We start from the raw sequence: 23,564 nt of genomic DNA on the forward strand, positions 1-23,564 counted from the left end.
ATAAGGAACTACTAGGTCAAGAAGAATGTGCATTAAAACAAACTTTTCACTAAGAAAACTTCCAAACATAAAAGTATATTGTTCTCATGGAGAAACTAATATAATGGAATCCCATGTACATGTTACCAAGCTTCAAAAGTTATCAACATTTTGCCTATTTTATTTAATCTAGTCTCCCTACTCCTGCCTTGCCCTAACACACACACATACACACAGTCTTCTGAAATATTTTAAAAAGCAAATCCCAGACTACATCATTTTACCTGAACTAATTCAGTATGTATCTCTGATAAGGCTTTAAAAAACAGAATCACAATGGCCCACTGTCACATTTCCCTGATTTGTCTTAAATCTGTGTGAATCAGAATCCAAACAAGTCCCATACACTGCATATGATTCACACGTCTTTTATGTTTTTCTAATCTTATAGTGGTGCTCTCTTTTTTTATTATGACATTTATACGTTGAAGCTGAATAAATTCAGTCATTTGTCCTAAAGCATTTTCCACATTCCGGAATTTGGTTGATGCTTTCCGTATAACGTTGCCACTGAAACCTGCTCCTCTCTCCCTTATTGTGCCGATTAGTTCTAGAAGCTTGCTTAGGTAAAGGTTCAATTGTTTTGATAGAGAGAAAGGCAAAAATAATTCCTAAGTAGTGGTGGGTATTTCCTGTTGCATCACATCAGAAGATAATATCTGGGTGTTTCACTTTTAGTGATGCTAAGACTGATCAGTGAGTTTGGGTGTTTTCGGTCAAATCTGTCCATTTTAAAGTCGCTCATGAACCTTTCACTTAATGGTTTTAGCATTCACTCATGATGACTGCTTAAGTCATTCCTACTCAAGGCATGGTAGTGCCAGTCCCCAGTGGTTTGCTACCTGTTTGTGGTAGGTACAGAAACTCAGAGTGTTTAGAAACATATAGCATTTAACCTTGCCTGCAACATTTTATTGCATTTTAAGAGTATCATATTTCAATGAACTGGAAGTTTAAAACAAAACACCTCTTTTTACCAGTGAGTTTGAAAAGCAATGGTCTAAGGCCATTGTTTCTTGGCAGTAAAAATAACCTTCTAAATCTATCATTCCTGTGCCATTTTTTGGCAGGAATTCTTTTATAATGAAGAAATTTCCTTCAAGAACTCTGAGGATGTCAGAAACTATTATTAGAGAAAGAGCAGGATAAATCATTCATTCTTTCCCTTTATTTATAAATATTCAGAATGAGTTCTATCTTTGCAACTACCAAAGTGAATGATTTTTAAAAATGTAATTGTAGGGAAGAGGATGTGTCTCCACTGATAGAGCATCTGCCATATAGAGGGTCCAGGGTTCGATCCCCGGGGCCTCCTGACCTGTGTGGTGAGCTGGCCCACACGCAGAGCTGATGTGCACAAGGAGTGCCAGGCCATACAGGGGCGCCCCTGCATAGGGGTGCCCCACACACAGGAATGCGCCCCGTAAAGAGAGCCTCCCCATGTGAAAAAAAAAAAAAGCAACCCGCCCAGGAGTGGTGCTGCACAAACAGAGAGCTGACACAGCAGGATGATGCAACAACAACAAAAGAGAAGCAGTTTCCCAGTGCAGTTGGATAATGCAAGCAGACACAGAAGAATACACAGTGAAAGGACACAGAGAGCAGACAACAGGGAGGAAGGGGAGAGAAATAAATAAATCTTTTAAAAAAATGTAATTATGAACTCACAGATTTTTATATTTTTGATGTGTTTAAATCAATCACAGTTACTATTCTTTCTGATGTTCAAATTGTCCCAATTTTGACCAGAGGCAAGAGCTTCTTCAAGTTTGCTCCTGTATCCTTCAAACATAACTAAGAGTCTTTCATTGCTTATGTTCTAACACAAGATGTTCCAGTTTCATCTTGAATATTCCTGTCCCAGGTCTGGAATCAGCCATTTCTCCAAGGAACCATGGTTCCATTAAATAAGAAATGACATCTAGAGATCATTTTCATGGTACTTTGAGGTACACACAGTTTAATCAATACAGACTGCCAAACTGCTTTTAAAAAGGTTGGACACCTTACATTCTCAAGAACAAGTATGAATGCTAAACAGATGCACTCTTGCTAACACTAATTATTTGTAAATTATTAATCAATTTGATAGATGAAAAATAGAATTTTATTAAATCTTAAATTGTTTTCCTCCAAATAATAGATGGTCCTGTTATAGCTCTTATAAATTTCATTACTTAAATCTAGCAGACTTTGGCAAACCCAAGTCCTGACTAAGAAAAACAATTAAGCCAGGTTTGATACCATCACAAAACTAGTTATTGTTTTTTTAAAGGAATTATTGTTGGAATAAAAGTTTTGTGTTTTACATTTACCTATGTCTTGGCTCACTTAACTTGAAGTGAAAATCAATTCAACTCAAGAATAAAACATGGAAAGCCTGCTTTCCACTAGATTTAAGTTTTTCATCCCTGGTTTTATCATTCACCATTTAGTTTGCCAATTTATCTGTGTGATGACTGGCCTGCTAGAGACTGACTACTGAAAGCAAAATAAGTAATAAACTCAAGGATCTGCAGAGGAAACACAAAAGGAATTATTTAAACTTAATTCTGGTTGAGAATGAACATGTTGCCTTGGAATTCTTAATGTGCCTCCTCTGAAGGGATCTCAGAATGTTCTTCAAAGCCAGGTATGATCTCCTGAAGAAAGCCTCTGAGAGGGAAACATGGCACAAAAGGAACAGAAGGTGTAAGGATTATTATACAATGACAATCCTAATGAGATGGGAAAACAGGCAGGGAAACCAATATAATTTATCTGATAAGCTCAGATTTTAAAAAGAATATGTACAATAGGGAACAGAAGGGGGACACATAACTAATTAGGAATATAAAATATTGGCATGAACCTGTAAGTTAAGAGTCAAAAAGCCAGTAAGAATTGTGGTTCCTAAAAAATAAAGTTAATAAAGCAAGAACAACAACAACAAAAATTTAAGTGGTATGTTTAGAACAAGAAAGGGGAAAGATGACATAAGGTTAACTGACAACAGAGAGAAGAAAAGCTTTTCAGGGAAGTGGACTTAGCCCAGTGGTTAGGGCATCCACCTACCACATGGGAGGTCCACAGTTCAAACCCCGGGCCTCCTTGACCCATGGGGAGCTGGCCCATGTGCAGTGCTGATGTGGGCAAGGAGTGCCCTGCCACGAAGGGGTGTCCCCCACATAGGGGAGCCCCATGAGCAAGGAGTGCACCCCGTAAGGAGAGCTGCCCAGCGCAAAATAAAGTGTAGCCTGCCCAAGAATGGCTCCACACACACGGAGAGCTGACACAACAAGATGACACCACAACAAAAAAGAAACACGGATTCCCAGTGCCACTGATAAGGATAGAAGCGGTCACAGAAGAACACACAGCGAGTGGACACAGAGAGCAGACAACTGCTGGGGAGAGAGAAATAAATAAATCTTAAAAAAAAAAAACTTTTCAAAAACAATTTTACCTTTGTCTTTCTATCTATTAAGTGTGGTCCTCAAATTGGAAAGATTGGAAATGAAAAGAAGAAAAAGCTGAAGGCTGTATGCATAAAAAGAGAGTACTAGTACTCTAGTTTATTTAAACATATTTAAGGGAAGCAGATGTAGCTCAGTGGTTGGGTGCCTGCTTCCAATGTATGAGGTCCTGGGTTCAAACCCCACTACCTCTTTAAAAAAAGAAAAAAAGAACAAACATATTTAAGACTTTCAGCCTCAAAAAAATTACATGGCAAGGTCTTGAAAAATCTTTCAAATACAGAAGAGTAAAAAAAATGGGTAAACGCTATCCTCATTTTTTTGAAAGTGATAAGGGAGATTCCAGGAAGTACAAAATGGTTAGCTTAAATTTGATCTCTAAAAAATGGCTAGAAGAGAATAAATATCAAGCATGTAACTTTAAGAATTTACAAAGCCAAAATGGACTAGGTGAGAAAAATTCAAATTAACCTCATTAGTTACTAGTTTGTTAATGCTATAGAATACAGAGGCAGTGGATCTTGATTTCTCAGGAGCTCTGTGAGTAAGACAGAGAACTGTAGGCAGGACAATAGTAAAGGTAAGTATATTCACATCTGGTTGAACAGTTCTTCCTGAAGAGGAATGAAAGGAGATCTCTAGTAATGGTCCTGACCTATACAAATGGCTTTCAGTGAATACAGTAAAGCCAAGAAAGCATATTTAATACATTTGTACAAGATGCAAACCTGGAAAAGACTAAAAATTGAACCTAAGAGATTCGAAATTCAAAAAGACCCTGATAGGCTGGAATAATTAACTTAAACCAAAGAGAGAGACTTAGCAGGACTAAAACAATTCCGGAATTTAGGTCAAAATACAATTGTCCAAGATGGAGGAGAACTTGTTTGGTGGTAATTTATATGAAGAAGAATCTTATATTTAGTGATTCAGATTGAATCTGTTTTTTAAAAAAAGTGAGTAAAATTTTAGGATGTAGATTAGAAGGTCAGAATTTCCAGAACCCATTTGTTTTATGAGCTACATAAATAGTCAGATAAGGAGTTTTCTCTGAGAACATTTTTTAAAAAATATTTATTTTATTTATTTCTTCCTACCCCCTTGTTGTTTGCACTTACTGTGTCTTATTTTTTATTTTACTTATTTATTTTTTAAAGATTTATTTCTTCCGAGAGCATTTTAAAGTATGTTTTATGGGTCTTTTAGTCTCAAACTCTAATGACATCTATAATATTTATAAATGCAAGTCATATGTAGCAGTGTCTACCTACAATTCTCAAACTAAAAAGAAAAGAGAAAAAGAATTCTACACTGAGAACTACTTTTTGTCAGTTTAATAGTTAGTTGCAAGGGTCAGTGAAATAGGGTAAGAACTTAAGAACTTTTTAAAGACACTTTGTGTTTCTTGAAATTATATTTCCTGCCCTTAACACACAATACTTTTAGAAACTTTAATGAATCCCTCTTCTAGTTTTCCTTGACGCTGAAGAATCCTTATTGAAATTAGTGGGAAAAGGAGGAAAGGTCACAAAAATTTAGCCTACTCTTACAAACTTCCTGATAGTACTTTAGAGCTGTTATGCAATTTAAACAAATTGAACTGAAATCATGGAACTGCACAACACAGTGAACCCTAAGTTAAATCATGGACTATAGTTAACAGTACAATTATAAAAATGTACTTTCATCAATTGTAACAAAATGTTCCATACCAGTGCAAGGTATTAATAATAGGGTGGAATATATGGGAATCCTGTATTTTATGCACAATTGTTCTGTAAACTGCAACTCCAATTAAAAAAATAAATTAAAAAAAAAATTGAACTGATACTGAAAAAACACTCCCCACTGTTTTCTTTTCCGTGCCAGGTCCACGCCTGGACCCTTACCAGTGAGCCTCCAACTGCCACTTTAAAAGAAATAACCTAGAAAACATAAATTCCTAGCTTAAAAAAATATAGCCATCCTGGTAGATTTCAGTGCATTAATAATTTATACAAGGATATCTTAAGCTAAAGTCTATAAAAAGACTTGATTACTTGGTGTAGCAGTTTTGGTATTATTTATGAATTCCAAAAATTGTGATTGGATTAGGCTTTTGAAGGGGTCTTTTCCTCTGGGCATATTAGATTATATGGGACTCAGAAGTTTCACTTTTACTTAATTAATGATTAAGGCTTTGATTGGGCTACGTCAGTAGGATGTTGAGTTCTCACTCCCTTGGTGGGTGGAGACTCACAGAGAAAGACAAGACACATGAGTTAGCTGGAGTTATAAGCTGAAGTCCTGGGAAGTAAAGACACAGGAGAAGAACACAGAATTAGAAACACAGCAGAGGCCCTGGGAAGAGAGATGAGCTTCATACCAGCCCACATCTGAGATCTGAAGGAGCTGGGACCACAGAACCTTAAGAGGAACAAGGAAGGCTGAACCCTTGCAGACATCACCTGCCATCTTGCTCCAACATGTGGGCAACAACTTTGGGTGAAAAGTACTCCTTACGGTACCTGGAGTTGGACTCTGTAGGGTCTTGTGCCTGTAAGGTTCTAACCCAAATAAATACCCTCTATAAAAGCCAACAGATTTCTGGTATTTTCCTCAGCATCCCTTTGGCTGACTAATAATACACTTGGGAATATTAAGAAATAATCTACCAAGGGACACATAAACCTTTATCTTCCTGCATATAATACTAAAATTTACAAGTTTTTAATGGGAAAAAAGTCCTTATACATACTATATTGTCAAATGATTGAGTAAATCTTTTTCTAGACACAAAAGTATTAACAGCACAAATAAATTTAACTTATATACACACAGAAATGTACACTCTTGTGGAAAGGAGTCTTCATTTGATGTAGAGGGCAATGCGTTTGATTTGCTTTCCAGCTCATTCTGAGTCACAGGTCTACCATCTGCATAAAAACAAACAAACAGAAATGTGAGGAGCAAGTAAACTGAGTTAAAAATCATTCAATATAATATCCAAATTATATCTTCATTGATTAGATATTCTGCCCATAGAGTCCTAAAATCTCCAAATATTAAGATTTCAAGATTGACCCAACAGATTAGGTGTCATTATTTTCAAAAACATTGAGAAAGTAAGATAGGTTAATATAAAAAGACTTACTGGAGCTTTCTATTAGAGAAACTCTAATTTGCTATCCAGTTTATATGAATTTAAATCAATCTTAAAAGTATCACTACTTCTGCCTGTGGTTTGCTATTGTTTTAGTAGTAGAATTCTTTTTCATATTCTCAGTCTCTACTGTATCTTTCTGTACTTAATTTTGCCTCATTTTTTGTCTCTTCTTTTTCTGCTATTCTTACACTCTAACATCACTACAATACAGAAATAAAGCTGTTGCTTTTAGTGAAAAAAGTTATAGTTCTCTTATTCTTATTTTTTAAGTAGATATGTGTAACACTGTGTTTGACTTAAAAAATATTTTTTAACATGCTGACTTTTATTTCGGAGGTACTGATGGACCTTAAGAAAATAAGCAATTCTCATCTTGTTTTAGGTAATTTATTTAGTTTAGACCAGAGTTATTTAAAAAAAAAAAGAAAAAGATTTAAGTACATAAAATAATATTTTAAGTTATAATCCAACAACTCTCCTTAGCTAATTGGAAAACATTATCCCTTTTTAATGACTGAGACAAAGAAAGCAGGTTTAAAATCTGACCGTCAAAGACAGCTGTGAGTATGGATTAAAAATTAAATAACTTTTAAGAATTTCACATTTTTCCCAGGTAATTTCTTTGCATGACATATTGACAAATATGAAAAAAACAAATGTACACAGGCATAGAAATATGATTTACTGGAAAACATGGAAATTTCAATTTAATCATTAGATAAAGTGGGAAAGAGGAAACAATTCCTCTCAAGAAAATAGTTCCAATCAGACACAGCAAATATTTAGAATTGTACATAAGCTAAGAAAATAAAGGTAATGAGTGGTTTGGTCTTAGTCTGGCAAGTCCAGGCTGGATCTATGATGGCTTGTTTTGATCTCAACACCAAGTCCTTAGGTTCCTCCTAGTCTCTATATTGTTTTTAAAATAAATGCTAACATGAAATATTACTAGAAAGTTTTAATTCTCAATTCTCACATTTGCCAATATATCTCTCCCCAATCATTTACTTTAAAACATTGCTTTATCACTAGCAAATAGATAAACTCTTATTTTGATAAATTCATTACATTTCAAACAAACAAACCTGTATAAAACAATAAAATTATAATATTCAGTACTTCCATTGGTGGAATTATTACTTTAGAAGACCAAAAGCAAACAAAAAAATCTAATGTACTTTCTTTTAGTGGAAAACTAAGTTGTTTAAACTTAAGTTTGTTGTTACCACCGCTTGCATTTTAAGGCTCTCTCTTACAAAACTAATGCAATCCCTCCAGGGTACATTGATTCCAACTGCTATTGCAGGTTGGCTATTCTCTCTAAGAACCTATGTTTCTAGAACTATACTTTAGTGAGTAGGGTTGAGAATACTTTTGAATAACAAAAGGCTTCTTTAAAATAGACTAAAGATTGCTTGAGGCTCCAAATCAGGACAGCAAGACAAAAATTATTAACCCATGACGACACTATCTGTTTAATTAAAATCTACTAATGTACCATTTCAACACTAGCAAATGAAGACAGATTAAGATGTATGAAATGAAGATTCTGAGAAAATAACTTGGAAAGTTTGAAAGTTTTCTTCTGTCTTGGTATATTATCTTTCATTAATTCTTTCTCAATTGAAATGTTTAGTTTGGAAGACTGGTGCAATATAAAAACTGAAAAATTTGTCCACAAGTTATACAGAACAGATCTTCCTAGTACTGTTTTTACCCAAAGGAGGTTTATAGTGGTTTAGAGTCTTAAAATTCTATTTCCCTCCTGTTGCTGGGGCTGATTTCCAGGTTCTTGGTTACTTAGCATGAATTAGGATGTGCCACAGTTAGAAGAAAGTTGGAAAACAGTTTAACAAAGGGAAAATACACGCACAGATGTGACTTCGTGCTTGAGACAGACACGCACCCTCTTCTGGGGTTACCTGTTTTATGGGCCAGCCCAGAGGTTTAGGATGTGTGCTGACTGGCGTATTTGAGACCAAGTGGGGGAGATTCATTGGGAAGTTTGATTCTAGGGGTGGCTGTCCAGTAGTGACTGGCTTCTGGCTGCTGCTCATGACCCCCGCAGAGCATGCTGTCAGACGGTGATTGGCCTCGCCCAATCCATGAGCCCTGCTGGAGTTTGCTGCATGAGGTGATAGGAAGGTGGGTGGGGGGTGATGGAGATGCCCCTCCTGCTTTCTGTCTATGTGATGATGTTGCAGGCTGCCTTCTGATAACACAGCTGTTGGGTATGTGGTACGAGTTGCCCCCTGATAACTTGCTTGTGCCAGTCAGCAGGCTGGTGCAAATCAGCAGGCTGTTGCCTTAGCATCTATTACCAGGTGGTGCTTACGTAGCGTATAGGGTTTTCTGTTCCTCCTCCTTACATCCCTAGTCTATCCTGTCTCACTCTTTATATGAGAAGGATTTTTGAAGACAGACATCTGTTCATTCTTTCCCTAGGAGGCTTAACAGGGATCTGCTTCTATTTGCTATCTGTGGATGGGTCAGACTTTTCATTTAATAAAGAAAACTGATTTATATAACTTGGCAATACGAACTTTACTTTCTACTTTAAATTATCTTTAGTTAATCTGACATTATTAAGGCTAGCTTGTTTCATGCCAAGAAAACACCAGAGAATACTCTGGGATTAGAGATATACATACCTTTTATCAATGTTGAATTGTTACTTATAGTTGCTTCATTCACCAGAATCATTGCTTGGATGTATTCTGTTAAGGAAAGAAAAAAAATAACAACCACCACCATCACCCTTAATTCATGGTGCCAGCTTAAACAATTCCATACGTTTTCTCACTTAATCTTCATCAACTCCCCTGTGAGGGTCCTGTGATTATCTGCATTAAAGATAAAGAACCTGAGGCTCAGAAGTTAGGCTTGATATTCAAGGCCATTCAGCTACAAGTAATAGAACTGGATTCAAACCTAGAAATAGCTGACTCATGAATATTAAGCTATAAAACTAGCACTAATTTTTTTGACAATCACCTAATAGGTTAACGTTATAAGATTGTCCAGAAAGCATTAAGAATCATTTTGGAGTAAGGTTTGCTTAAAAAAACAGTGTGTCAAATAAACTCAAGAGATTTCCACATTAAAGTCTTATGTTCTAAAAACAACCAGGACTGAAGACAAAGAAATACGAAAAATAAAAACCTGGATGATTCAACTAACTCCTTTGTAGAACATAAGTTTTACTTGGTTAAGTAAAATAAAATGGCCTCCTGCATTGGGCACTGCTGGGAGGGGACCTTTTTCCCAGAAGGGCTTTTCCAGAACACAGAAATAATTTACCTGCAGGGGCTTTCAGAGAAAATTGAATGCACCCTATAAAACTGATGATAAGCCACACCTGGTAATAAAGTAGGGATCGCTTATCAGAAGAGACAAACATACCATATATATATTTTTTTCATACCGTATTAATAATCAGTATAATCTGCTCCCCACTTTGTAAGACCCCCCCTAAGTAAAATGGAAACTTAACGTCAGCCAATCAGAGCTTTTCCTCACTTGCTTCCGCGTTTGCTCTACATAAGCTTCCCCCTTTCACTCCCTCAGCGGAGCTCCTTCTACTTTCTGAATGGGATGCTGCCCGTTCGTGAATCACTCCATAAAGGTGTGAGATCCTAAATGGCAGGAAAAGTTTTCCTTTTACCAAATTTCAAAAGACTGGTAGTGCAAATTCTATTTAAAGCAAGCAAAATATAGTTATATGTATACTTACATTAAAATAAAAACATACTAGTTATCTCTGATAATGGGGTAATTTTTATTTTTTATATTTTCTCTATATAACAAATGTTGTACAATAAACAGGTATTTCTCTAATTTCTCCTTCCTCCTAACAAAAAGAAAAGATGCAAAGCAAGAATGGAGATGGGGGGAAAAAAGGTAGCTTGAGATATAAAGAGGATAAATTCATTCAAAATCAATGATCTTTACCCTTTACTTTTACAAAATGTATATGGTATATTCAAAGTGAGTTTTTACAGAAGCAGATCACAATAAAAAGCAAACAGAACTGATGTTAGGGTCTTAGAATATAAAAGAAATTCTCTGACTTTTAAAACAAATGAATTATACCGCGCTGCCAGTAGCCAATATTTAGCATTAAATGTGCTTAGAGCTTTTATGGCGTCATACCTTTATTTGTGGCTGAACCATCTTTGATCTTTTGTTTTAGGGACTGCAACACATTTTGCACTTGTTCAAATATGAAGTCTACTTTTCCATCATCTTCCAGCTCCATCCAGAAAGTTTTTGCATCACCTAAAGTAAAAATAAATGAATATTCCCAAGAGCTTAGTAAAAATGCACTGTAATCTCCCCAAGGCATGTGTTGCAGAAAATGTACTTGGTTTCTAAACAAAATCAAGATTCAATTGGTCACTTTCCTTGAGGAAAAAGATCTTGGTCATGTTTCTTTACAAAGAACTAGAAACAAAGATTATGTTCTAAGTATCTTGCTTATTCTGCTAATTTAAAAAATACATTGAAAACCTTCATGACATCACATCTTGACTGGACAGCAGAAGGAATGACTTCACTCTAGAATGGCAGAGGGGTGTACATATAGCTACACAAGCATTTTAAAGTTTCAGGGATATAACCTCCCTAGTATAGGAATGGATGGATAAATAATGGAACATCTTGAAATAATTATGTGTCCAAAATATTACCTTTTAAAATGTCTTTTATGAACTTTTTAATAATTGCACAAAAAATATTTAAAGTTTTTACAGATCAAGTTACATAGATGTGCCAACATTTCAGACACCCAGCAAGCTAACACCTTAATCAAAATTTTCCTAAGAGACATCATCCTTTCAAGCTGGAAAACAGAAATATGAGAAAGGCAATTAAAAAGAGCAAAAGCAAAGCAAAAAAAAAAAAAAAAGAGCAAAAGCCAAATCTCACGTTTAAAAGTAAAAAAAAAATACCTAAAATCTTAAGCACAATTTATAGTGTTAAAATTCATGTATAAAATTCTTTATAAAATCTTTAATAGGCCTTAAGCAAAAGAGGGATATAATAAGAACTGCATTTTAGAAAGATCTCAAGAAACCTGGGGGGTGGGGGGGAGTTTAGTGGGCAGTCAGTTTAGTTTCCAAGGAATACATTTTCCTTAATGAAAAGGAAACTTAGAACCTCCACGTTTGGCAACGGAGGGAGAAATCTTCAGAGAAAGGCCTTCAAGTCCAAATCCCACTGGGAAGTCGCCTTAACTAGAGGGATCTCTGGCTAATGAGGGCTGCTGCTCCCACAGAGGCCTCAGGTGGGATGCTGTTGCCCCGTCAACAGGCTATCTACTGCGCAAGCCTAGGGTGACATGAACTTCCCTTAGCAAAGCTGAGACACAACTTCAGAATTTCAAACAAATGCAATGGGGTGTCACTTGAGAAGTATTTATTTCATAAAAAGATCACTCAGGTAGCAGTGGGTGAAGGGAGTCAAGAATGATTTCCAAGTTTCAGACTCACCCATGTGGACTGAAATGTTATTCACTGAGAGGAGGACAGGTATAGCCTCAATAAGTGAACTAGATACAAATCCCCTAGAGAGAACAGGTTCAGAGATATACATTTTGGAGTCAATAGCACACAAATGCCTATTGAATCCAGAGTAGATATGACTCTTTAGGGAGAACGTGTAGAATGAGAGGGTCTTCTGTAGAATATCAATATGTAAGGGATGAGCACAAGAAAAAGAAACCATGGAGACTGAGAAGTAACAAATGGGTAGAAGGAAAAACCAGGATGGGATCTTAGAAGTCAAAGAAAGAACAAGAGCTGTGATTAGCAGTCTGGGCTTTGGAGTGTAGATGTATTTTGATTTGAATTACAGTACTGTCACTTACTGTGTTACCAACTCTATAAAATGGGATTAGTAGTATCTACCTCATGAGTTCATGTGCAGATTAATTTATGTAGGACAAATAAGCACATGGCAGTCAAGCAAGAAATTCGTGTATGTAATTTAACAGGGAATATAGTCTTACGCAAAAGGAATAATCTTTGTGGAATTTTAGTGATTATTCAGCTTAGTGGGGGAAATATTTTATGGAGCTGGGCTTTCTCAATGTTCTTATAACCATTAAGTTTTCTACTGATAAGCAACAAAAATCACTGCTTTTATGTAAAGCCATTTTTCAAAGCACTTAATTGATCACTATTACCATCTTTCTTTTCATGGGTATAAGTCAACACGCAACACTACAAATTTATATTTTAGACAGACATTTAGACAGGAAGGATTCTGAAAGGTATATGAAAGTAGCTTTCCATAGCATTAAAATGTATTATTGTCCCTTAGGCCAGCTTAATCATCTCAGACTTCTCTTGCTTGGTTTAATTCTCATATTAAAATGTTACTTGTTCCTCATCTCTTCCCTCTTATTTTTCTATGTCTTCTTACTTTGGAAGTCTTTAACCACAATATTACTAAGAAAAGAGGCAATCGACCTTTCAGATCAATGAAACTAAGAGGTAAATCTAGTTAATAACTTTTGTGAACAAAGAAGTTAAATGAGTATCCTAAGAAACATCTGAGTAACTTTCAACTCTAGATTGTACAGATTGTTTCTACAATATAAACAATATTTGTTTCTTGCTAAGATCTTTGTGCACTGTATGCATGTTGAGGGTTACAATTCAAAACTGTTAATATTTCAGCATACTTCAATAGTAATACAGTAGCAGGTATTTGAAGATCAAATCAGTGTACTAATACTACAGCTGCTACCTCTCCAGAAATAAAGACTACTATCTGATAACTCAGTCTTTCCAAACTTACTCTTTCACTCAGGCAGATGACTATTTACTGTAGGAACATAACCATTAAGGGAGAAGGAAGCCAATTAAATTATACAGTTACACTATGTGTTTTTCAATGTCAATTGAGATAGTCTTTGTATATACGCAATGTTCACGAATAACACTGATCTTATTTATTAGTTGTCAGGGAGTACTTATTAAATACCTAGAGTTGTGTGTGTGTATGTATGTGTTGTGTCTGTATATTTATTTCCCTTGAGGAGCTTCAGAGGATTGGTCTACAAGATTTCTGAGGCATCTATGAGCCCATGATCTGCAATGTATGGATATTTAAGGGTCCCCAAATCCTTTCAGGGCACCTCTGGTAGTCAAACTATTTTTATAATACTAAGAAATTATTTGCCTTTTTTTTTTTTTTTTTACTATATTGACATTTGAACTACTAGTACAAAACTACTGTTGAGTAAAATTGTTAGTATCTTGGCAGTGGCACCAAACTACCAGTAAATCATTATATTGTGCACCACCAATTTCAACTGAGAATGTCCCTGATGAAGCAACAAAAATGATTACTACAAGTTTAATGGCTGCCTCTAGGATTGTTTGAGCTGCAAGCTAAATTAGCCACTTATTTTATTCATGAAAAATCATTTTTACCTGAAGGAACACTGACGAATTATTTTCAGACTTGGGTATCTGGCACATCTCTTCTAAAAATGAACCAAGTGAGCCTATTACTTAAAGAACAAAACTGAGAGCATTTGTTGCTAATGATAACATTCAAGTGTCCAAGTGAAAATAAGAAGTTCAGAAGCTTTATATCTGCCATGGTAAGCCTGACAAACTCTCAATAATTAAAGACTCTTTTAATAAGCTTGCTGGCAATAATAACAAATGTGATTTTAAAAATAATGTATTATGAAATGTGTCAATACCTGGAACATCTGTATGATTCAATGAACCAATATTTTCCAAGGAACACTGCATGTTACAAAACCACATGTGGATAAAAAGATCCATTCAGGGTACACTGCAGACCAATGGATTTTAATGTAAAGAGTGCTATAGGTCAAATTCCACATTGCAAGTAACCTTTAAAAAAATATACACTTTTTGAATTCTGGAGTACTATCAAAGAAAAATACCCACAATTACTTGAAAAGGCTATTAAAATACCCTTCCCTTTTCCAACTTCTCATCTGTGTGAAGCCTCATTTTCTTTATATATTTCAACCAAAGCAACATCTCACCACTGAATGGAGAAGCAGATATAAGAATGAGACTCTATCTTCTATTAAGCCAGGTTTTTAAAGAGATTTGTAACAATGTAAAACAATGAATTCTTTTTATGTTTGGGAAAAGTTATTTTTTGTAAAAGTGCTAACCATGTTAACACTAAAAAAATAAATCAATAGACCATTTTTGAAACTTCTCAATTTTAATTTCTAATACAATAAATATCAATAGATATCACCTACATAAAATCTCTTTGGGGTTTTAAATAGTTTTAAAAATATAATGTACTCCTGAGACCAAAAAAATGCTTGAGAACCACTGGCCTAGATCATGTTCAGTGAAATTGGTTCTATGATCTGTATAATAACCCATACATTAAAAGGATGTTACATGATAGTGGAATTATTGTTTGAAACTGTAATGATAGATGCACGATGTTATGCATTTGTTAAAACCCATTAAACTTTAAAACACAAATAGTGAATCAATGTATACAAGTAAAAAAAATATTTGTAAGGTCCAGGGATCCCAGGAAGGAATGCAGACTATGGCAAGAAAATCCAACTGTATTACAAACGTAAGAAATAACCTCACTGATGGGGTGGAGTCTGTAAGACTAAAGGCAAAAGGAACTGTAGAGAAGTACTCTACTCCAGCTGATAAAGTTGTTTCTCATGCAGGTATGGGTTAACAATCTTATACTGCTATACAAGTATACTGAAACAATATTTTTTTAAATTGAGGAAGAAAGGTGGGAGGCAGGCTTCTCATTGTTGGAGGTGGATTTTACATAAAAGCAAGGAAAGCAGGCTAGAATGAACCAGAGCTGAAACAACAAATACTCAGATTTAGCTTGATACAGATTTAGATGGCTACATATAGAAGTAGATATGTGTACTATGTATGTGTTAGTACACACACATTTTTCCTTACACTGTCAGCTAAGAGTATCATTGCCTAGAAGCAACAAAACCCCGACAGCAACAAGCAGATCTTTGTTTCTAATACCGTTCTCCAATAAAAGGAACCAGTGTTCAGTCAAGAAATGGCTGGTTCTAGGACTGTGACAGGAAATATACAAAATGATCCTGCAGCATTTTGTAGTGCCAGAAAATAAGGAAATGCAAAAAAAACAGTGTCGACTGTACATGGTGAAATCCTTCCAAAGAATAGATGGAAAAGGAGGAAGAAAATAATTTTACAGTGGAGAAACCTGGTAACACTACCTCAGCCAGGTGATGAAGGTAGTATCAACAGTGACGTACTGTGTTGCTATCATGTACCTTTGATATGATGTGACTGAAAATGGTACTTTACCACTATGGTCTTATTTACAAAACCCACAACCGCAGTCTAATCCTAAAGAAAAAATGAGACAAATTCCAATAGTGGGTATTCTACAAAATATTTGACCAGGAACCCTCAAAACTGTCAACGTCATCAAAAATAAGGAAGGTCTGAGAAACTGTCAGGGCAAAGAGGAACATAAAGAAACATGACAGGGAAGCGGATTTGGCCCAACAAATAGGACGTCCACCTACCACATGGGAGGTCTGTGGTTCAAACCCCGGGTCCCCTGACACGTGTGATGAGCTGGCCCACGCGCAGTGCTAATGTGTGCAAGGAGTGCCATGCCACGCAGGGGTGTCCCCCGCGTAGGGAAGCCACATGTGCAAGGAGTGTGCCCTGCAGGGAGAGCTGCCCAGCACGAAAAAAGCGCAGCCTGCCCAGGAATGGTGCCACACACACAGAGAGCTGACACAGCAAGATGACGCAACAAAACGAGACACAGATTCTGGGTGCTGCTGACAAGAATATATAAGCAGACACAGTAGAACACATAGTGAATGGACACAGAGAGCAATAGAGCAGACAGCTGGGGGGAGGGGCGCAGGGAAGGGGAGAGAAATAAAAAATAAATCTTAAAAAAAAAAACATGACAAGTAAATGTTAAGATGTCATCCTACATGGGATTCTGGAACAGAAAAAGACATTACATTAAAAAAATAAAGGAAATCTGAATAAATTACAGACTTTAGTTAATAATAATGTCAATATTGGTTCATTAATGGTAACAAATAAACCATACTAAATTTAAGAGTAAGAGAAATAGAAGAAGGTATGTGGGAACTCTCTGTATTATCTTCTCAGTTTTTCTATAAATCTAAAACTTCTAAAAAAGAAAATCTATTTTTAAAACAGTAATATTAAAGTACTGACCAAACAGTACCGATACACAATTACAAAGATAGCTAGACTTGGTGGTGATGCCAGAATAAACCCTTAATTCCATCTAATTCAGAAAAAGTGACTGTGAATGAAAAAACCTCAAAAATCCCAAAATTCAGCTATATTAAGTCTATGTACTTTTAAATAAATAAAACGTTTGACAATGTGTTCTTCAACCTACCATTTTTTTCTCCCATCTCTTGGCGTTGTTTATAAATATAAAACTCTTCAAAATTAACTTCATCAAAGGATTGAATGACATGAATTGCTTTGATTGGAGAATGTAACTGGAATCCAACTGTAGTCTTTATGAAATGTGGAGTCCTCATACAAAATACATCATTATACAATTCTAAACCCAATGTTTTTTGATACTTGAATTTTCAAGTGGAAATTGTGGTTGAAGAAATTTTCAGACATGACCAATAGTCCAAACTAATGACAAGTCCATGCATCTTCATCAACTGAATATTTATCGTTGTATCAGATCACTGATATCTTTTTAAAATAAAAAACAATTCCAATTTTTGGTTCACAAATCCATGAAACATTCTGTAAGGAAAACAATAGTGCATATTTGTAAGGAATAAAATACATTGGGAAAAAGATAGTTATAAGAACTCTCTCTCTTAAAATAACATGAATCATAACCAAAGAAATGCATATTAACTGGAAAAAATTTGTAAAATGTCAAAATTAGGTAAATTATAGAAAAGATAAGAATCCCCCATAATCCCATCAGTCATATTTAACATGTTTTAAGTAATATTTATAGTTAATTAACAAAGTATTCCCATTTTATACTTTCACAAATACTTTATAAAAACTTTTATTAAATGATTTAATAATACTAACTACCTCTTAGAGTTTTGTGGTTAAGCAATTACTTAGAATAGTGCCTGGACTTAGTAAGCACTCAATAAATGCTAGCAATTATTATTATTCTTTCAGTATATAATTTTAGAGCAAAACTTTCATTTTAGTATATAATATTTTATGATCTTTCATTAAATATATCTTGTATTTTTCTCCTTGTCATTAATATTTTTCTGTAATGTGATTTCTAAGCAGCTGCATAATGTTGTATTATGGTCAATAATCCACATACTAAAGTACACTAAAGAATTTTAATAATTAAAAATTTTTAAAACTACTAAATTTTAAAAGCTACTAAATAGTAGCATAAACTAACCTTTACACTGGGCATTTAGATTGATTCAATTTTTTCAGTATTATACATAATACTGGGATCAAACTTGATGCATATATAATTTCCTTAGCATCTACAACTAGAGGTGGAACTGATAGTAAAAAAGAATGAACAATTTTCAGTTTCAAAATGTTAGGCAAGCATATGGTGACAACTTCTCTCACTTCCCTATCAACCCACAGAAATGTTAGATTTTTAAGAAAATAAAAAGATATAATTATGCTGAAAGCAAAAAGGGAACTCTCTGTAGGCCAAATCTATGAGGCCCCTCTGGGGAAAGGAAACAGATTCAAAGCTTCAGAGGTAAACTCCCACTGCCAACCACCATCACAGCACAGCATAAGGATGGGAGAATCTGCTCAGAGAAGGTAAGTGCTTAGCTGAGAGTCATCAAACATCTAAGGATGGCAATACCAGGAAAGACACTTAAGTTTACCAAACTGAAGGATTCATAATAAAGAGAATCTATAGAGCTTCCTAAAAATAATTTGAAAACAAATGTTTTCATATTTAATATCCTCAAAGAGCTATTTAATATCCTCAAAGAGCTAAAGAAGGACACCTTATCCATGATATAACATACAATTCTGAAAAACAAGCATTTAGATACCTTAGATGTAAAAATATGGTTGTTGAAATAAACTTGGATAACAGAATAATAGAATGGACTCACCTGAAGAGCCTGATAGTAAGTTGGAAGACTGAGCCAAGTAATTCACTCAGAACATAACAGAGAAAATAACAAAATGAAGGAGAAAATAGAGAGAATGGAGAAGAGATAAAAATGACCAAGAATTTCTCAGAACTAGAAAATACAGAAGCCCTCAGACTAAAAGAGCCTACCAAGTGCCAAGCAGGATAAACTATTTATTACATACCTCTGGACAAACTGTGGATAAATTTCAGAATAGTCAATGATAACAAAAGTTTGGAAGGTTCCAGAGAGAAAATCTAGATTATTTGTGAATGTGTTCAGACTGGTAATCTGACTTCTCATCAGAAATGCCATGTGTATTAGTCAGCCAAAGGGGTGCTGATGCAAAATACCAGAAATTGGTTGGTTTTTATAAAGGGTATTTATTTGGTGTAGGAGCTTACAGACACCAGGCCATAAAGCATGAGTTACTTCCTTCACCAAAGGCTATTTGGAGCAAGATGGCTGCCAATGTCTGCAAGGGTTCAGGCTTCCTGGGTTCCTACGTTCTGAGACTGTCTTCTCTTTCCTCTGTGAGCTTACTTGCCTGGGCTCCAGCTTAAGTCTTTAGCATCATACTCCAACATCAAAACTCCAACATTAAAAGCCCTCAACTCTGTTCTTTGCCATGCCTTTTAACTGTGAGTCCCCACCCTAATTATAACTCAATCATACTCAGGTACAGACCAGATTACAAACATAATCTAATATCTATTTTTGGAATTCATAACCATATCAAACTGCTACACCACATGCAAAGTCACGCAAAGTGTCTGAATCCAGAATTCTATTTCCAGCCAAGCTGTTTTTCAAGGTGAGATTGAAAAAAGAAAATTTTACATACATTTAAAGACCCAGATGATATTACCACTCAAGAGGCTCTCCAAAGTAAATAATATTTTATGAAGAAAAACGAACCTAGAACAGGAGATCGTAACATGGGGTCCATGAGCTTGGATTGAAATAAAATAAAAAACATTATTCTTGTGGGGACGTGTTGGTGCAGGTGTGGTATATTTATTATTGCACAGTATAGTGTAGACTTAGTAAGGGATTCGTGGTTTTCACCTGACTGGCAAAGGAGTCGTGGAACAAAAAAGGTTAAGAACCCTTGACCTAGAAGAAGGTATAAGAAGCAAGAGTGGGTGGCAGACTTGGCCCAGTGGTTAGGGCATTCATCTACCACATGGGAGGTCCACGGTTCAAACCCTGGGCCTCCTTGACCCATGTGGAGCTGGCCCATGCGCAGTGCTAATGCACGCAAGGTGTGCAGTGCCATGCAGGGGTGTCCCCCGCGTAGGGGAGCCCCATGCGCAAGGAGCGCGCCCCGTAAGGAGAGCCATCCAGCACGAAAGAAAGTGCAGCCTGCCCAGGAATGGTGCCACAGACACGGAGAGCTGACACAAGAAGATGACACAACAAAAAGAAACACAGATTCCCATGCCGCTGACAACAACAGAAGCGGACAAAGAAGAAGACACAGTGAATAGACACAGAAAACAGACAACCGGGGTGAGGGGTGGGGGAAAGAGAAATGAATAAATCTTAAAAAAAAAAAAAAAAAGAAAAAAAAAAGCAGCAAGAGTGAATAAATCAGTAAAGCATATTAATATTAAGGAAGGGATTAAAAATTGGTTTTAATAATAAAATGAAACAAAAATGCTAGAAGAAGGTATCACCATGGGAAATATTTTTGTCTTTTTTCCTAGAAACAGGATAAGTAAAGCATGATAAGGTTCCTCCTTAGAAGGAGACTATCAATCTGGTTAAATTTACACTTTTTGGAAAATTTAAATTTAAGAACTGTAGGACAGGTAGGACAAAGAAAAGTTGGGGTTAACCTCCATGAAAAGTGGATATGGAAATGTAAGTTATAAAAGATACAAAGAAAAGCACAGAATATAAGATGACAAGAATAAGGCCAAGTATGTCCACAGTCACAATAAAGGTGAATGCCAATCTTACCTAGTAAAGGATAGACTCTCAGATTGGATTACAAACAAAATTTATGATTTTTTAAAAAATCTGAGATATACCTAAGTCACACAAAATGTCACAGTGAAAATGAAGGGATATGTAAAGAGAAATACCAAAAAACAGAAGAAAGCTGATAGAGCAATGTTCATACCAAAAGAATTTAATATGATAGTCAATAACAGGAACAAATATTTTATATGGACAGAACAATTCACCTACAATATTCATGAACATCACTCTGAAATATATAAAGTAAAATTTAAAGAATGACAAGGAATATGCATGAATCCAAAATCTTGGAGTGACAGTTACAAACCTTTCTCAGAAACTGATAAAGTAGACAAAAATCAGATGTAAATGACTTGAATGACAGATAAATTAACAAGCTCAATCTAACAAATGTACAAAACTGCACTCAGGCATGGATGAAGCTCCAGTAGTTGAGTGCCTATTTCCCATATAAGAGGTCCTGGGTTCAATACCCAGAACCTCCTAAAAAAACAAAGAAACAACTCTGCATTCAACAGAAAAACAGAAAAAATATTTTGGGGGGGATGATAAAATTTACAAAAATTGACATTCTAAATCAAAAAGGAATTCTTAACATATTCCAAAAATTTATGTTATACAGATCACACTGTCCAAAATGCAGTGAAATAAAAATTAACAACATTAATAGGAACTAAGCCTCCTATTCTCCACATTAGTTCTGAAAATTGAAAGAAAAGCAAATATCCAAATAATTTGTGGATTACAGAGGAAATCAAAGTGGAAATATAAAAATAGAAATGAAGGCATTTGAAACATTACATATCAAAAGGTGAAGATATCTGTTAAATAGCATGGAGAGAAATATTTAAGCCTTAAATGAATTCACATTAGAAAATGAGAAAATTAAATTTGACATACATTTTCAATTAGAGAAGATGGAAAAACAACAACAAAATTATTAACAGTAACAAAAAGCCATATCACAAGCTGAGGAGATTTTTTAACATTTTAAGGTAAGAGTTTGAACAATTTTATACTAATGAATTTGGAAATATAGATAAGCAATTTTCTAGGAATATATAAATTACCAAATCAGCTCAAGTAAAAATCCCAAGTAGATCATAGTATAAAAAGAAATTAAAAGAAGTTAAATCTCATCAGCACTGCTTGCCACATACCTCCATCCATCATTCCCCTTATACCAAGTTCATACAGTTTTAAAGATGAATTCTGCAGTATTTTCAAGGAACGAATAGTCTTTCATTCACATACAAATTGCTTCAGAGCAGGAAAAATAAGGGACTCTAATCAACTCTTATTATGAAATTAGTATCATTTTGATATAGAAAAGAGTATAGATGCAAAAATTCAAAATAAAATAATAGCAAGTCAGATCCAGCAGCAGAGGAAAATATATTAATGAAGCAGGCTTGATTCCAGAAATGCCCAAAAGGTTTTATATTGGAAAGTTTATCAATGTAATTTTCTACATTAACAGAGAAAAACTGATAATCTTAATAGATTCAGAAAAACGATTCATTAAAAGTGGGGGTTGACAGGGAGGGGGCAGAGAGGGATTCTTAGCAAGCTAGGAATAAAAGAGAACTTCCTGGGAAACAGACTCGGCCCAGTGGTTAGGGCGTCCACCTACCACATGGGAGGTCCGAGGTTCAAACCCCGGGCCTCCTCGACCCGTGTGGAGCTGGCCCACGAGCAGTGCTGATGTGAGGAAGGAGTGCCCTGCCACGCAGGGGTGTCCCCCGCGTAGGGGAGCCCCACACGCAAGCAGTGCGCCCCCATAAGGAGAGGCGCCCAGCGCCAAAGAAAGTGCAGCCTGCCCAGAAATGGCGCCGCAAGCTGGGAGAGCTGACACAAGATGACACAACAAAAAGAGACACAGATTCCCATGTCGCTGACAACAGAAGTGGACAAGACAAAGCAAACAGACACAGAGAACAGACAACTGGGGTGGGGTGGGGTGGGGTGGGGTGGGGTGGGGTGGGGTGGAATAAATAAATATTTTTTTTAAAAAGGGAGAGAACTTCCTTAAACTGATAAAGGCTATACCAAAATTTGGCAGCAAACATCATTCTCAACAACAAAACATTAGAAGCATTTTAACTAAAGTCAGGAAAGAGAGTAAGAGAAGTTCATTGCAGCTCTTATTCAATGGGAAGCAGAAGTGGCTCAAACAACTGAGCTCCCGCCTACAATATGGAGGTCCCAAGTTCAGTTCCCGGTGGCTCTTAAAGAAGATGAGCAAGACAGCGAGCTGACAGAACAAGATGTTGCAATAAGGAAACACAAAGAGGAAAGACAATGAGAGATACAACAAAGAGAGCTGAGGTGGCTCAAGTGATTGGACTGAGTACCTCTCTCCCACATGGAAGGTCCCTGGTTCGGTTCCAGTGCCTCCTAAAGAGAAGAGGAGCAGACAAAGTAGACAGCAAACGGACACAGAGAGCACAAACAACAAGGGGTGGGGTAATAAATCAATTTTTTAAAAATCTTAAAATATATATATATATATATATATATATAGCTATATAGTACCCAAGGTCCTAGAGAAATGCAATAAAATAAGAATAAGAGAGATCTAAAAGTTTGGAAAGAAAAATCTTTAGAACAAACACTAACAAAAGGATAAAATAAGTTAAAAGCCAACATGTTGGGAAAAAACTTTTGCAACATACTTTAACAAGGAAGGAAGGGAGAGAGGGAGGAAGGAATGAAGGGAAGGAGGGGGGGAGGGGAGAAGAGGACCCAATAGAAAAACAAGTAAAAATTTTTAAAAATACAGAAATCC

The 23,564-nt window shown here is 35.7% G+C and overlaps 1 protein-coding gene across 13 annotated transcripts in view; it reads right to left on the minus strand.

The window, feature by feature from the left end:
- SETDB2 (SET domain bifurcated histone lysine methyltransferase 2) overlaps nucleotides 1-23,564 on the minus strand; it is a 42,219-nt gene that overhangs the window by 16,520 nt on the left and 2,135 nt on the right. For 6 of the 13 annotated variants that reach the window (XR_011645887.1, XR_011645884.1, XM_058276788.2 and 3 more), the window contains 4 exons: nucleotides 17,068-17,438; nucleotides 10,792-10,917; nucleotides 9,291-9,356; nucleotides 6,313-6,409 (listed from right to left, as the gene is read on the minus strand). Coding sequence is in view for 9 of the 13 variants with exons in the window: in XM_058276788.2 (XP_058132771.1) it covers nucleotides 6,313-6,409; nucleotides 9,291-9,356; nucleotides 10,792-10,917; nucleotides 17,068-17,215 (437 nt within the window). In the remaining 4 variants the exon portion in view is untranslated. Of the gene's footprint in view, nucleotides 1-6,312; nucleotides 6,410-9,290; nucleotides 9,483-10,158; nucleotides 10,275-10,791; nucleotides 10,918-17,067; nucleotides 17,439-23,564 lie in introns of all 13 variants that reach the window. The other 7 variants (XR_011645885.1, XM_071208333.1, XM_071208335.1 and 4 more) reach the window with 2 other exon arrangements.

This window comes from Dasypus novemcinctus, chromosome 15, assembly GCF_030445035.2.
Source record: "Dasypus novemcinctus isolate mDasNov1 chromosome 15, mDasNov1.1.hap2, whole genome shotgun sequence".
Taxonomy (NCBI): domain Eukaryota; kingdom Metazoa; phylum Chordata; class Mammalia; order Cingulata; family Dasypodidae; genus Dasypus; species Dasypus novemcinctus.